Here is a 12,997-nt window from a genome sequence, read left to right as displayed (position 1 = left end):
AATCCAACTTTGGAGGATCTACTCTTTTTTTTTTGCAGTCAGCAATCAGACATTCACAAGGTTATCGAAGGACACCAAGAATATGAGCAGCCAGATCGATTCAACAGTTAGAAAACTCCCCGAGGCCACTGACCCACCGTGCATGTGCTTCTCTGAACAAGTGTATGGCCAGAGCTGCTGTGACAGATGAACCAGGGGACGACATCCGATATCCTGGCAGGCATGTAGATAAGTTTTATATATAAGATGAAAATGCTGAAATGTGCACAAAGATCCACGGCATGCATGCAGCTCGATGAAATTGGGATCTTATTGTTGTTGGATCTGTGCGTTTCCACTGACCCTGAAGGATGTAATCCCCCTTTACACGAGAGGTTAAATTATAGGAAGGGTCTTGTACCAAAAGCAAAGTTTTATCAGGAATTCCTGTGTTTAATAGACATGTAGATGATTTAGAAGAGACCTGATATTTAATAGGTCAAAAATAACGGGACAATCAGACGAAACACTGACTCCCTCTGATGGCTGATCTCACCTTCAGCCAGATGTCTTCTACCAATATCGAATGTCTGAGGTCGTGCAGATGTGGGTTAGGGAACCTTTTCGAGCTGTTTATAAAAATCAGATAACCGAACTAATCAAATTCCTGTATCTTTAAATTCAAAATATGTGACACCACACTGACGAAAGAACATGTTGCATAACTGGTGTTTCTGTTGGAGCAAAAATTACAGTCACTGAGGTAAACTGTCTTGAATCCAGATGAAATTTGTTTCAGAAATGCTGCAACACAGTGCAGGATACTCTGAAAGACATCGTTTTGCCTGCTGTGGACACAGCTCTGGGCTTTCATCAGACAGGAGCAGTCAAAGATTACGCACCACAGTATTTGCCTTTCTTAAAGTTGCTCTTTTGGCTTTCTGGCAGTGGGAGACAGAGATAGCAAAGGCCTGGAACAAGTGGCCGGGCGCACTCGCACCACTGAGGCCTGCGGTGGTAACAGAGGATTTCTTTCTTTTGTCCTTTTTTTAAAAAACATTCCTTCGCACCTCTGCGCTTCTGAATTCGGATGGAGATGTTTTGAATGGGGCATGACGTGAATACAGATTAACAGACGCTGCACAGGCAGGAAAAGCAGGCACTCATAGTCTCACAGCCTTCACGCACGCGCACATTTTGACACATTATTGTCTCATGTGAAGGTGGATCAAACACCACTGTTACCAGAAGACAATGAAAATACATAAAAACAATGAAAAGGTAAAGGTAGAAATCCACCGAACGGATCTTTTTGTGCTTTATAATACGGTGTGTTGTTTTGCATTAGATAGACATCCACGAAGATAAGAGACTTCTCACGACAATCATCCTTTCGTAACATTCTCCCCCCCCCGCTCCTGCATCTACGTACCACATAATGAGTCACAGAGGGTGCACATACTGTCGGGTACTTTCACTGAATGAATTTTGAGTACATTAGTCTCAAATCTGGTCATTATGCATAAAATTTGAATGGACATGAGCAACTTCTACAATACGGTACAGTCTAAAGCACAATTTAGTGAGCTTTGTTTTGTTACGTCAACACTTTAATGAGGACATTGTCACAATTTGGTTTACCTTGGAAAAAAAAAGTATTCAGATTACACCTTATTACCATCACTAATATTAGTATGAATATCATATACTAATACTCTGCGCCGTATTTATTGGCAATATGAGACAGATTTTGAACAGTATTGTTATTGCATGTTTTATCCTTTGTTCTTATTTCTCCCTTACTCACACTCTGTTATCGGCCATCGTTCAGTGAGACATAAATATGTGTGTGTGTGTGTGTGTGTGGTATAGTGCATTTGCATGTGTGTGCATTTATGCGTTTGTATCATGAATGTCTTGTATAATCTAGTCCGGTTTGTCACTGCTTGGGGCTCCTTGCTGCGTGAGCGTATGCCAGTACTCGACTTTCTTCCCTTTGTTTTTGAGACACTCGAACCAGTGTTTGAGTCTCTCTCCGCTCGCATTGATGCCCAGCTCCACTCCTCCTGCAAACACACAGAGGGAGAAGCAGAGGAAACAAAGAGGAGTCAAGAGGCGAAGGAAAACGTGTTTGCTGGTGAGGACGATTGGTGATAAAAGGAGACAGAAACTGGGAGAAGGTGAAGATGACTAATAAGGAAACAAAATAACTAACAAACTAAAGAAAGAAAAAGTTGAGTTTGCTTTTCATAATTTTTTTTTTAAATACTCTTTATGAATCTGAAATTCCTGATCATTTTAGCATAGCTATCAGAGGGAAAACAATCACAACACTCACTTATGTGAAATGTTTGCAGGGACCAAAGAATGGTCCAGATCTTTCTAAAGAGCCCCCAAAAATCTGGGAAATACTGGATCCTTACCAATGCACTGTACATTATCCTGGGACCTTACAAAACATTATCTTTACAGTTTAAGTAACACATTTCTCATGAATTGGAGTGGCAGTGTAGAGTGGAATATAATCAAGTTCAGTACCTCAAAATTGTACATTAGTACAAGGCGTGTTTAAAGATTGATCGAATCTACCGACAAAAAACAAAAAAACAAAGCATCTCTGCTTTAAATTTTACCCCTGTCTGCTCCTAGATCTTCTCCTTGTGAAGCACTGTGAGCATTAAGGCACATCTGCTATGCTTGGACTGCTCCCCAGAAGTTCCAAACATAGCGAGAGTTAATCGTCCAGTTTTAGCGGTCATTATTGGGGAAGCCTGCAGACTCCAAGCTTGAAGAAGGGGCATTAGTTGGAGCACAAGTAGGAGCATATGCTCACAGCTTTATCAACTTTTTCAGGGTTTTGCATTGTGAATTTGCTCCAAAGAAGTCCAACTGGACCACAATTTGTGTCCCGAGGCATCAAAAAAAGAACCATAACTGCACACAGCTTGAGTTATGGAGCTCGCCCTCGTGCCACCATCCACCTACCAGTGCTGGGTAATCACATTACAGTTTTCTTCAAAGTAACGTGTACTGTGATGAATTCATTAATTACATCTACTGTAATACTGTCACAGATGTTAGTGATTAATGATCATCAAATGTGCCTTTTTCTTCCTAAACATTTCCCTAATCAGCTGATTTCAGTTGGGCAGGGAGTGGACTGCAGCCTTTGAGAGGTGGCATATAGATATTGCTTTTATTTTTATTTTTTATTGCATGATAAGAACAATAGCTTGATCGTAAAAAATAAGAGCCAATGCTCTCTGTACAGACAGCATGCTAACCAGTGTTGGGACTAACGCGTTATTAATATATATGAATTTTATAGCATTTTGTAAATGTAAACAGGGGGTGGCCATTTTTGGCCACGAACAAGCTGAGAGGAAGTTTTTATGTTTTTCTGTCACTGCACAAAAAAACAAAGATGTATAAAAGTCATTGATACTTTTAATTATTGTTATACATCTAACCTCCATCATGGTTAGAAAGTAAATCAGATGGCATGTTTTATTTGGAAAAAAATTGGGGTTTTGTGATTTTTTCCATTTATGAGTTCCTAGGATTATGTGATCTAACTGGTATTTAAAGGGTTAAAATTATGAATTTGAATGAAATTTTGGTCTTGATGAACAGCACTGGTACTAATCTAAAAAATCATGTCAAAAAAAGTGGAAATTTTTCTTAATATATATGAATTTTATAGCATTTTGTAAATGTAAACAGGGGGTGGCCATTTTTGGCCACGAACAAGCTGAGAGGAAGTTTTTATGTTTTTCTGTCACTGCACAAAAAAACAAAGATGTATAAAAGTCATTGATACTTTTAATTATTGTTATACATCTAACCTCCATCATGGTTAGAAAGTAAATCAGATGGCATGTTTTATTTGGAAAAAAATTGGGGTTTTGTGATTTTTTCCATTTATGAGTTCCTAGGATTATGTGATCTAACTGGTATTTAAAGGGTTAAAATTATGAATTTGAATGAAATTTTGATTTTCATGAACAGCACTGGTACTAATCTAAAAAATCATGTCAAAAAAAGTGGGAATTTTTCTTAATATATATGAATTTTATAGCATTTTGTAAACGTAAACAAGGGGTGGCCATTTTTGGCCACGAACAAGCTGAGAGGGTAGTGATTTTGATGGAATCCAGAAGGTTAAGTAACGCGTTACAGTAACTACGTTATTATTGTGGTAACGAGCACGGTAACTAGTTATTATGCCAAAATCAGGAACGCGTTAGTCGTTACTGGGATTTAGATAGGGTCGTTACTCGTTACTTCGTGTGGTGGCTATCGCGGAGCTTCCACAGATTCAGTAACATTAGCAAGTGGTGGAGGCCAGCAGGTGGATGAGGGAAAGGGGACGCAGAAGGAAAAGAGACCCGAGGCAGCCGCCGGTCCAAGTGTGAACTGAACTTCAGGTAAGAAGTTATGACCTGCAGTCTATCTGGGTCAGATATAAACCAAGTTTAGGTGGAGTTTATTTTCGTTATTCTGACTTTTTCCGTACTGCGTGCTAGCTAGCATGACGGAGTTTCTATACAGCTGGGTGGGTGCTATGAAGTTAATGTTGAACTTTATTTTGTTCATAAGTTATTAGAGTTGCCAACTGTCCCGTCTGGTATTCCAGAGAAAATATTAGGCGTTTCTTATTGAGGTGAAAAGCAACAGTTTGTCCCGTAATTCAGCTACAATGAAAAAGGCACAAAGCTGGATTTATTCTGTGTCTTTGCGGCACAGCTGCCTCTTCTTCTTTCATTCTCCCCCCTCCCTCTCCCGTTTCTACTTCAATCATGAAAACTGATCAATGATCAGCTGATCGGCTCTCTTGTTTGTTTATCGCCCACTTTGCGCCAGAAAGAGGAAACCAGCCGATGTCGCGTTAAACAACAGCAGCACGTTTAAGCTTGATCAGCTGTTGTTAGAACTTATTTAATATTAATTTCTAGTATCAGCTGATGTTTGCTGGAGCCACAGCTGCAAAAAAGCTGCTGGTCATGATATCGGTTTGGTTATCTGGTGAGAGGGAAACATGAAGATGAAACCAGGAGATGTCCTTACTGAATCATCAGAGCTGAACAGGTGATGGAGAAACAGGTTTACCTTTTAGGTGACATGAATGAGTTGAAGGGAAGTTATGAACTGATTCTGAGAAACAGATAACCTTAGGATCCTTTTTAGTTAGCTGACAGCTGGTAACTGTGCAGGGGCGGATCTAGCAAAGTTTTGCCAGGGGGGCCAGGTAGGGCATTAACAGGGAGAGGTGGGCACAAAGAAAAACTTTTCTTTCTTATTCTCATTTAAAATGTCTAGCTTTTAAAAAATAATTATCTGAGTCTTACAACAAACGATTGATAGATTGATGCATATATACCAACAAAACAGTGTACATCACTGTCACAACAGCGTTTGTTTTCATTCAAGGCTTTATGATTTTTCCTATAATGGCGGGCCGGTCTCTAGTCAAAATGCCCGGGCCGATTTTTTGTCCCCGTCCAGCCCTGTATGCAGCTCATCTGCAGTCTGGTGTTACTTACATCTTCCTATTCAGAAGGCAGAATTTCCGAGTTCTGAGTACAATCGAAAGCACCACGACTGCAGTTTTTGTGTTGGATGTAAAAGGCGCACATGACGCTGTGATGTAGGCTAGAATCATGGCAGCAGTCAATGACGGTCCAGGCGTGGGATTTCTCTCGTGGAAATATGCACATTATCTTTTCCTTTCTATTGGTAGGTGGCACAGTGCACTTGTGGCAAGTAAGCAAGCTAGAAGACTGGCAAAGTTATGGAAGCAACACATTAACAAGAGAATTCTGAGTAAAACCAAAGTTACTTTCCCTAGTAACTAGTTACTTTGAAAGTAACGAGTAACTTGAAGTAACTGAGTTACTTTTGATAGAAGTAACTAGTAATGTAACTAAGTTACTATTTTAAAGTAACTTACCCAACACTGATGCTAACACAAAGCTAGCCAAGAACACAGAGTGAAGTGTAGGGATGGGAACTGATAAGAATTCAGTGCTGCCGATTCCATTACTGATTTTCCTATTGAGTTCTCACTGGCTCTGCTTTGAGAGTGACCACCATTGCTAAGCAGAATATCATAAATGTTACATTTGTGCAAATTTCTCTGTAAAATGACCTGAAACACACTGTCTCATAATTACCATTTAACAATATAAACTGAGGCCACACACCAACACAAATGCCAATCCTAACAAGGACACACATGCTATCTTTCTCTTAGTGTTTAGGTATGAACACAAAGTTAACAGCACAAAGCAAAGATGAAAACCAGCACAGAGACTTTCAAGTGATTTTACTGTAGAAACATGAACAGGTGGAAAGGAAAGCTGCAGCCTGACCGATCATCAGTTTGTTACCTGTTGAATTTAGGGTCTGGCTGCTTGGCTGGGGTCAGCATTCACTCAGCTTTATCACCACTCTGGGTTCTTGGCTAGCTTAGCATTAGCATGCTGTCTACAGGATGCAGTTTGGACTTTATCATTGCGCTCTTGTCCATTTGTACAATACAAATAATGCTAATCTCCATATCCACTCTACACACTATTTTCCACCTCCTGAACATTAACTGAAATCACCTGATTGTAGCGCAAGTGCAACTGAAAAGATAAGTTGATAAGCAATGACTGATCAATACTGATTGATAGGAGAGCACACTAATAATCCCCGTCCCTAGTGTGGTTAAAGCTGAGTGTATGTATGCTGCCCCCCAGCACAGCAGCCAGAGCAAAAACAGCAATGATCAGTCAGTCTTGCAGGACTTTTGTCTTATGTTCTAACGAAACACCACTGTGGCGATTGCTGTAAAGTGTTTTTGGGGCTGTTGACTTTGTACTCATATTTAAACACTAAAAGAAAGGTCTCTGGTGTCCTTATTAAGACAGGAATCTGTGTCAGTGTTTAGAAGGTAAAATGCATCTCATGCTATGCTACTGAGTAACACAAGAGTAATGTAATTACTGAGTATTTCAACTAGTTTTTTCTCCAAGGACTGATTAATGCATTACTTTTAAAAAAAGTGACAAGTACCTTCTTCTGAGTAGTAACCCCAACATGGCCACTAGCATGACCACACACATAGCACAATCATTGTAGCTCTGAGATCCAGCTTCTAAATGTGATCATCCTTCCCAAAATATAATTAAAAGTGTGAAGAAGGAAAGGGAATCCAGTGTGGGATAGAGATGAGCAATTGCAGCTCATAGTTATACTTCCAGGAAGCAAGTCGAGGAACACTCAGGGCGCTTCATAACTACATGACCTTAAGAACAGCAGCAATATTAATAAATGTATGTTTTCTGTTGAAGAAGTGCAAACCAGTTGTTGTTGGGTTTTTTTGTTTTTTTTAACTTTGTTGTTAAAAAGTAATCTTTAATAATATTTAATTAGGAACAGCCAACATATAATATATACAATATATTAAAATTTATGTAAATATCTTTATTTGCTGCCAGACTGTCATGGAAGGACAGAAGGAAGCAAAAGGGCCTTAATGTCAAATTTTTCCTGACAGAGAGAAAGAGAAATTTAAGGTAGCTGGAAAATAACAATAAATTGAAATTTTGATGACTGATTTTACAAGCATTGGATGCGCTGGGAATAAACAAGTGGAGAAACAAGAAATACTTCAAGTGAGGTAATGGAGCCACTGGCGGAGAGGCGCAACGTATGATAAAGCTGCACACAGCTGTCAAGCTGGGGATACAAAGCCTTTCTCATGGCTGTGATTGCACAGATAATGGAGCATAAAGTTTTAAACCCAGTATTCTGACAACGCTGACATCTAAAAAACATGAATAACAATGCCTCAGATACTGACAGCCACGAGCAAACAAGGCTCGGTTTTTGATCTACGCCTTTTCTGAGCACGGGACCGAGCGTCGCCTGAGACGCTGCTGCTGGGAGGAGAAGAGGAGCGATCTACAGATCATCCCTCGCTTTCCTCTCACAGAACCATGCAATTGTAGAACAGGTCTAAACCTGTTGACAGAGTTTCGATAGGATAATCACGCACAACACTTTGTCATTTTCACTGCACGCCCCCGCAGCACTCCCACCACCTCCCAACAGTGATCGATGGAGTGTTCCCCCGGGCCCACTGGCTGCTAGTGACAAACGAATGGCCAGCCATCCTGACACACACTGGGGGACAGAAGAAGGATGAGGAACTGGAGCCGGGGGGAGACGTGGCGGCTGACGCACAGGCTGGTGAGCAGGTGCGTGCAAAACTCGCACGGTTTTACCCCTGCTCTCTCCTCACTTCTCCTCTGCTGCAGATCCCTCTCATTAAACCTCACCAGCGGATGAATAACTGCTTGTGGTGAACCAAGCATTTAGCAGAGCCATAGATCTGAAAGAATCAATAGGCGTCAAAGTTCCTACTGAAACACTGAACTGCATCTGAATTTCTCTGTTCCACACAACTTTCCAATCCTTTTATGGGTGGAGGCGTGTCCAGCAGTGTTTTTGGGCCATCAGATCAACAGTTTTACAAACACCAACCTATTAATGTTCGATCACTCAAAGTCTCACAAAGTCCCTCACAGGACTGACACCTTTAGGTGAACACGAGTAGCTGAAGGTAAATTAAGGTAAATAAGTGTTTAAAAGAGAAACCATTAAGACTTGATGTGTATTAAATTACATTTGACTTTTTGAGCAAGCATGTCACATAGCTTTATATGTTAAATATTAAGCTTATTAATTTTGGTAACCTGGTCTTATCCCTCATAAACATCAAGCAATAATTTAAAGTCTTTTTTTTTTGCGTGTGTATACATTCAAAGCTCTCGACTTCCACAGCTTTATATGCAACATGTTCAAATTAAACACATTTTAAATGAAAATACTAAGGGAAGCACAGATGACTTTAAATTTTCTAACAGACACTTTTTACCTGCCCTCAAAATTTGAACTGGAGCTTGATTTGATGGCAGCGCAGTAACTGGATTCATGGGTTTCTGTCTGTGCAGTTGTTGCATCATTACATTGCAATAAACATAAAGTCTCTTGCGATTTGGCATCGTGATTAAAACCAAGATCGAACTGAATCTGAGATATCAGACTTGGAACACAGTCCCACTGTTTTGAGACTGTGCTCGCGTGGCCTTTTCATCAACTCTTTATCCGCTTTTTTGGCTTTGAGACTTGACTTTGAAGGGAACCGTTTGGAAACAGCTCAGAGGTTTAGATTTGGCTCATGGTGAAGATGAAATTTCCCAACTCTCTTCATGCGCATGTTGCTCCCTCAGTTTATCCATTCAATTCATTGCCTGAGTTTACTCACCTCTGTGATGTGACATCCTCTACATACAGTGGCTTGCAAAAGTACTCGGCCCCCTTGAACTTTCCTACATTTTGTCACATTACAGCCACAAACATGAATCAGTTTTATTGGAATTCCACGTGAAAGATCAATACAAAGTGGTGTACACGTGAGAAGTGGAACGAAAATCATACATGATTCCAAACATTTTTTACAAATAAATAACTGAAAAGTGGGGTGTGCGTAATTATTCAGCCCCCTTTGGTCTGAGTGCAGTCAGTTGCCCATAGACATTGCCTGATGAGTGTTAATGACTAAATAGAGTGCACCTGTGTGTAATCTAATGTCAGTATAAATACAGCTGCTCTGTGACGGCCTCAGAGGTTGCCTAAGAGAATATTGGGAGCAACAACACCATGAAGTCCAAAGAACACACCAGACAGGTCAGGGATAAAGTTATTGAGAAATTTAAAGCAGGCTTAGGCTACAAGAAGATTTCCCAAGCCTTGAACATCCCACTATTAATCGTGCACTACACAAAGTAGGCCTTTATGGAAGAGTGGCAAGAAGAAAGTCATTGTTAACAGAAAACCATAAGAAGTCCCGTTTGCAGTTTGCACCAAGCCATGTGGGGGACACAGCAAACATGTGGAAGAAGGTGCTCTGGTCAGATGAGACCAAAATGGAACTTTTTGGCCAAAATGCAAAACGCTATGTGTGGTGGAAAACTAACACTGCACATCACTCTGAACACACCATCCCCACTGTCAAATATGGTGGTGGCAGCATCATGCTCTGGGGGGGCTTCTCTTCAGCAGGGACAGGGAAGCTGGTCAGAGTTGATGGGAAGATGGATGGAGCCAAATACAGGGCAATCTTGGAAGAAAACCTCTTGGAGTCTGCAAAAGACTTGAGACTGGGGCGGAGGTTCACCTTCCAGCAGGACAATGACCCTAAACATAAAGCCAGGGCAACAATGGAGTGGTTTAAAACAAAACATATCCATGTGTTAGAATGGCCCAGTCAAAGTCCAGATCTAAATCCAATCGAGAATCTGTGGCAAGATCTGAAAACTACTGTTCACAAACGCTGTCCATCTAATCTGACTGAGCTGGAGCTGTTTTGCAAAGAAGAACGGGCAAGAATTTCAGTCTCTAGATGTGCAAAGCTGGTAGAGACAAACCCTAAAAGACTGGCAGCTGTAATTGCAGCAAAAGGTGGTTCTACAAAGTATTGACTCAGGGGGTTGAATAATTACGCACAGCCCACTTTTCAGTTATTTATTTGTAAAAAATGTTTGGAATCATGTATGATTTTCGTTCCACTTCTCACATGTAAACCACTTTGTATTGGTCTTTCACGTGGAATTCCAATAAAACTGATTCATGTTTGTGGCTGTAATGTGACAAAATGTGGAAAAGTTATTTCGAATACTTTTGCAAGCTACTGTATTCTGCTAAGACAGTAAGCCTGTTTTCTAATGGTAACGCTTACAGAAGACCACTACACTGGAACTATGCTTGCTCGACCTCTTTATCAACTGTTTTTCTCCATCTCTCTTTTTTTTGTTTCTGTGTCATTTTTCTCTCAGACCCAATTAACATCATGGGCAGGCTGCTGTAGCTAAACCTGTAATGATAATGGTCGGGGAAATGGTTGTTATCTGGGGCTGTGTGTGGGTCTGATGGCCTTTTCCCCTAGCAGGGCTAATAAGTCTTTGGGTTTATCTAAACAGGGGGTGTCTCCCTCGCCTACCGTCTCTCTCTCCCTCTCTCTCTCTCTCTCTCTCTCTCTCTCTCTCTCTCACACACACACACACACACACACACACACATTAGACAAAGTAAAACGCTTTGATCTGAAGGCCTCCGAGCTCATAGGGTGGTAATCCATTCTCACTGTGCCTCCCTACCAGTTCTCCATCACTCCTTAAGCTCCCATGTTCTCCGTTGCTGTGATATACACGCCGGGCCATACCAAAGCTGTTTAGCAGTCTGATGATGCTGCAACCATCTAATGTGCCAAGTCTATGAAGGATGTGGACCCAGAGAAAATCGTCTTCCTTTTTGAGTTTTCCCTTCCATTTCCTGTTCCACTCAAACTCTTCTTTGCTCGCTCAATCGTTCTCCTCAAGCCTCATAATTACTTCTCATCTCTCTAGTTTTCTTCCCCCTCTCTCTACCCACACCCAGCCTGTTTTTTTCCTCCTTCTTTTTTTATCTTTCTGCTCCGCTTTCATTTCAACAGTCTGCTACGGTCACATTCTTTGCTTTGCTGCTTTCCTCTCCACTCCTCCCCTCCACACTACAGCGTTTCTGAGCCTACCTATGAAGTCGTTGCTCATTCCCAAGTCATAGTCCCACACAGTGATCTCCAGGGTCTTCTTCGCCAGCTGGTCCAAGGATACTTCATATGAAAACTCCTGTGCAGGTGGGGTACATGAGAGCATATTTACATCAATGATTCATAAACAGGTGATTGAAAGGAACTGAATTCCTAACTCAGTGCGTGTTCTGTGATACGCTGGGTGCACCTGCAGGATATGACACAGTCCCTTTAAGGTATGCTTAAATTGCCATGCTTTACATTGGGAGCTCAGTAGCGAAATCAAAGAAGTTGTTGGCTGCGGTGTGGTTAATTGCAGAGAAAGTGTGGAGCTGTACCTCATTGAATTCGGGATTGAGAGTCTTTTTCTTCACGGAAGTCTTGTATTTGGACTTTTTCCCCATATCTGGCTGTAAGACGCTGAGAAAGAGAGAGAAACCAGATAAAGACATGAATTCAGTGAGATCTTGGGGGATCAAGGAACATGCTGTACAACCCCTGGAAAACAGACTGTCAGAAACTATTACTCAAATAGCCACGGTCAATGTCCTAGTTAATCTTTGCCTATATTTCATGAAATTCTGCTACTTTTAGGTTAGTGTTACTGACAAACAAATGGAAATGATCACACACATGCATATTTAGCATTGCTGTGCAGTAATTAGTGTTAGGTACAAATAGAGACAGTTTACCAGGTTACCTGTTTACCATCTGTCTGCAGTGGAGTGGAGACGGATGGTAAACAGATATTCTTACACCACCAGTTTTGCACAGATTAACATACAGTGATTGTATTTTGTTTGAGAAAGTGAGTGATTTCAAATGTAAAATAGGTTTGTGCAACAGAGATCTTTGAACTCCTGTCAAACAGAGCCAGAACTTCATTATCAAACCAGTTAATCCACAACTTTTTTTAATCTTTGCCCCGTTGTGACAGTAAAGTCTGCTGAATAGCAGAAACAAAAAGGGAGAATGAAATTTTGCAAAATGTCTTTATGAGATAATTGTAACCCAGAAGTGTTTTGAACAATGGCAGGGACAGAGAGCAGCTGAAAGAGAAAGAGAACGAGAAAGAGACAGAGGAGGTTGTAGACCACAGCAAGATCATAATCGTGCTGATGTTGGAGGAGTATACGCTCCAGAGAAGAGGCAACAGAAGGGTCGCTGGAGGGCAACGAGATTCATCATCAGCATAAATTCAAAGTCAAGATGTTCAGGCAGTGAGATATCACACTCTTCCAGCCTTTCACTGTCAATGACGAATCCTGGCCTGACAGCTGATGCATGCAGAGCTGGAATCAGAGCGAGCGAAGGATGGAGAGGATGCAGGTGGAGCAGGAGGAGGGGGAACTGACAGAGAGCAAGGTGGCAAAAAGTTTGAATCTACTGTTGGATTCT

General features: G+C 41.1%; 1 protein-coding gene across 1 annotated transcript in view; it reads right to left on the bottom strand.

The window, feature by feature from the left end:
* Positions 1–1,567: 1,567 nt before the first annotated feature.
* The window catches only part of doc2g (double C2-like domains, gamma), a 70,710-nt gene continuing 59,280 nt past the window's right edge, over positions 1,568–12,997 (bottom strand). Inside the window, exons 9-11 of the mRNA XM_006787195.2 lie at positions 11,938–12,019; positions 11,600–11,696; positions 1,568–2,045 (exon numbers count right to left, since the gene is read on the bottom strand). Of these exons, the coding sequence (XP_006787258.1) occupies positions 1,906–2,045; positions 11,600–11,696; positions 11,938–12,019 (319 nt within the window). The 3' untranslated portion in view covers positions 1,568–1,905. The remainder of the gene's footprint in view (positions 2,046–11,599; positions 11,697–11,937; positions 12,020–12,997) is intronic.

Source organism: Neolamprologus brichardi, chromosome 6 (genome assembly GCF_056152115.1).
Source record: "Neolamprologus brichardi isolate AB-2024 chromosome 6, ASM5615211v1, whole genome shotgun sequence".
NCBI lineage: Eukaryota > Metazoa > Chordata > Actinopteri > Cichliformes > Cichlidae > Neolamprologus > Neolamprologus brichardi.
This window is presented reverse-complemented; position numbering and strand designations above follow the sequence as displayed.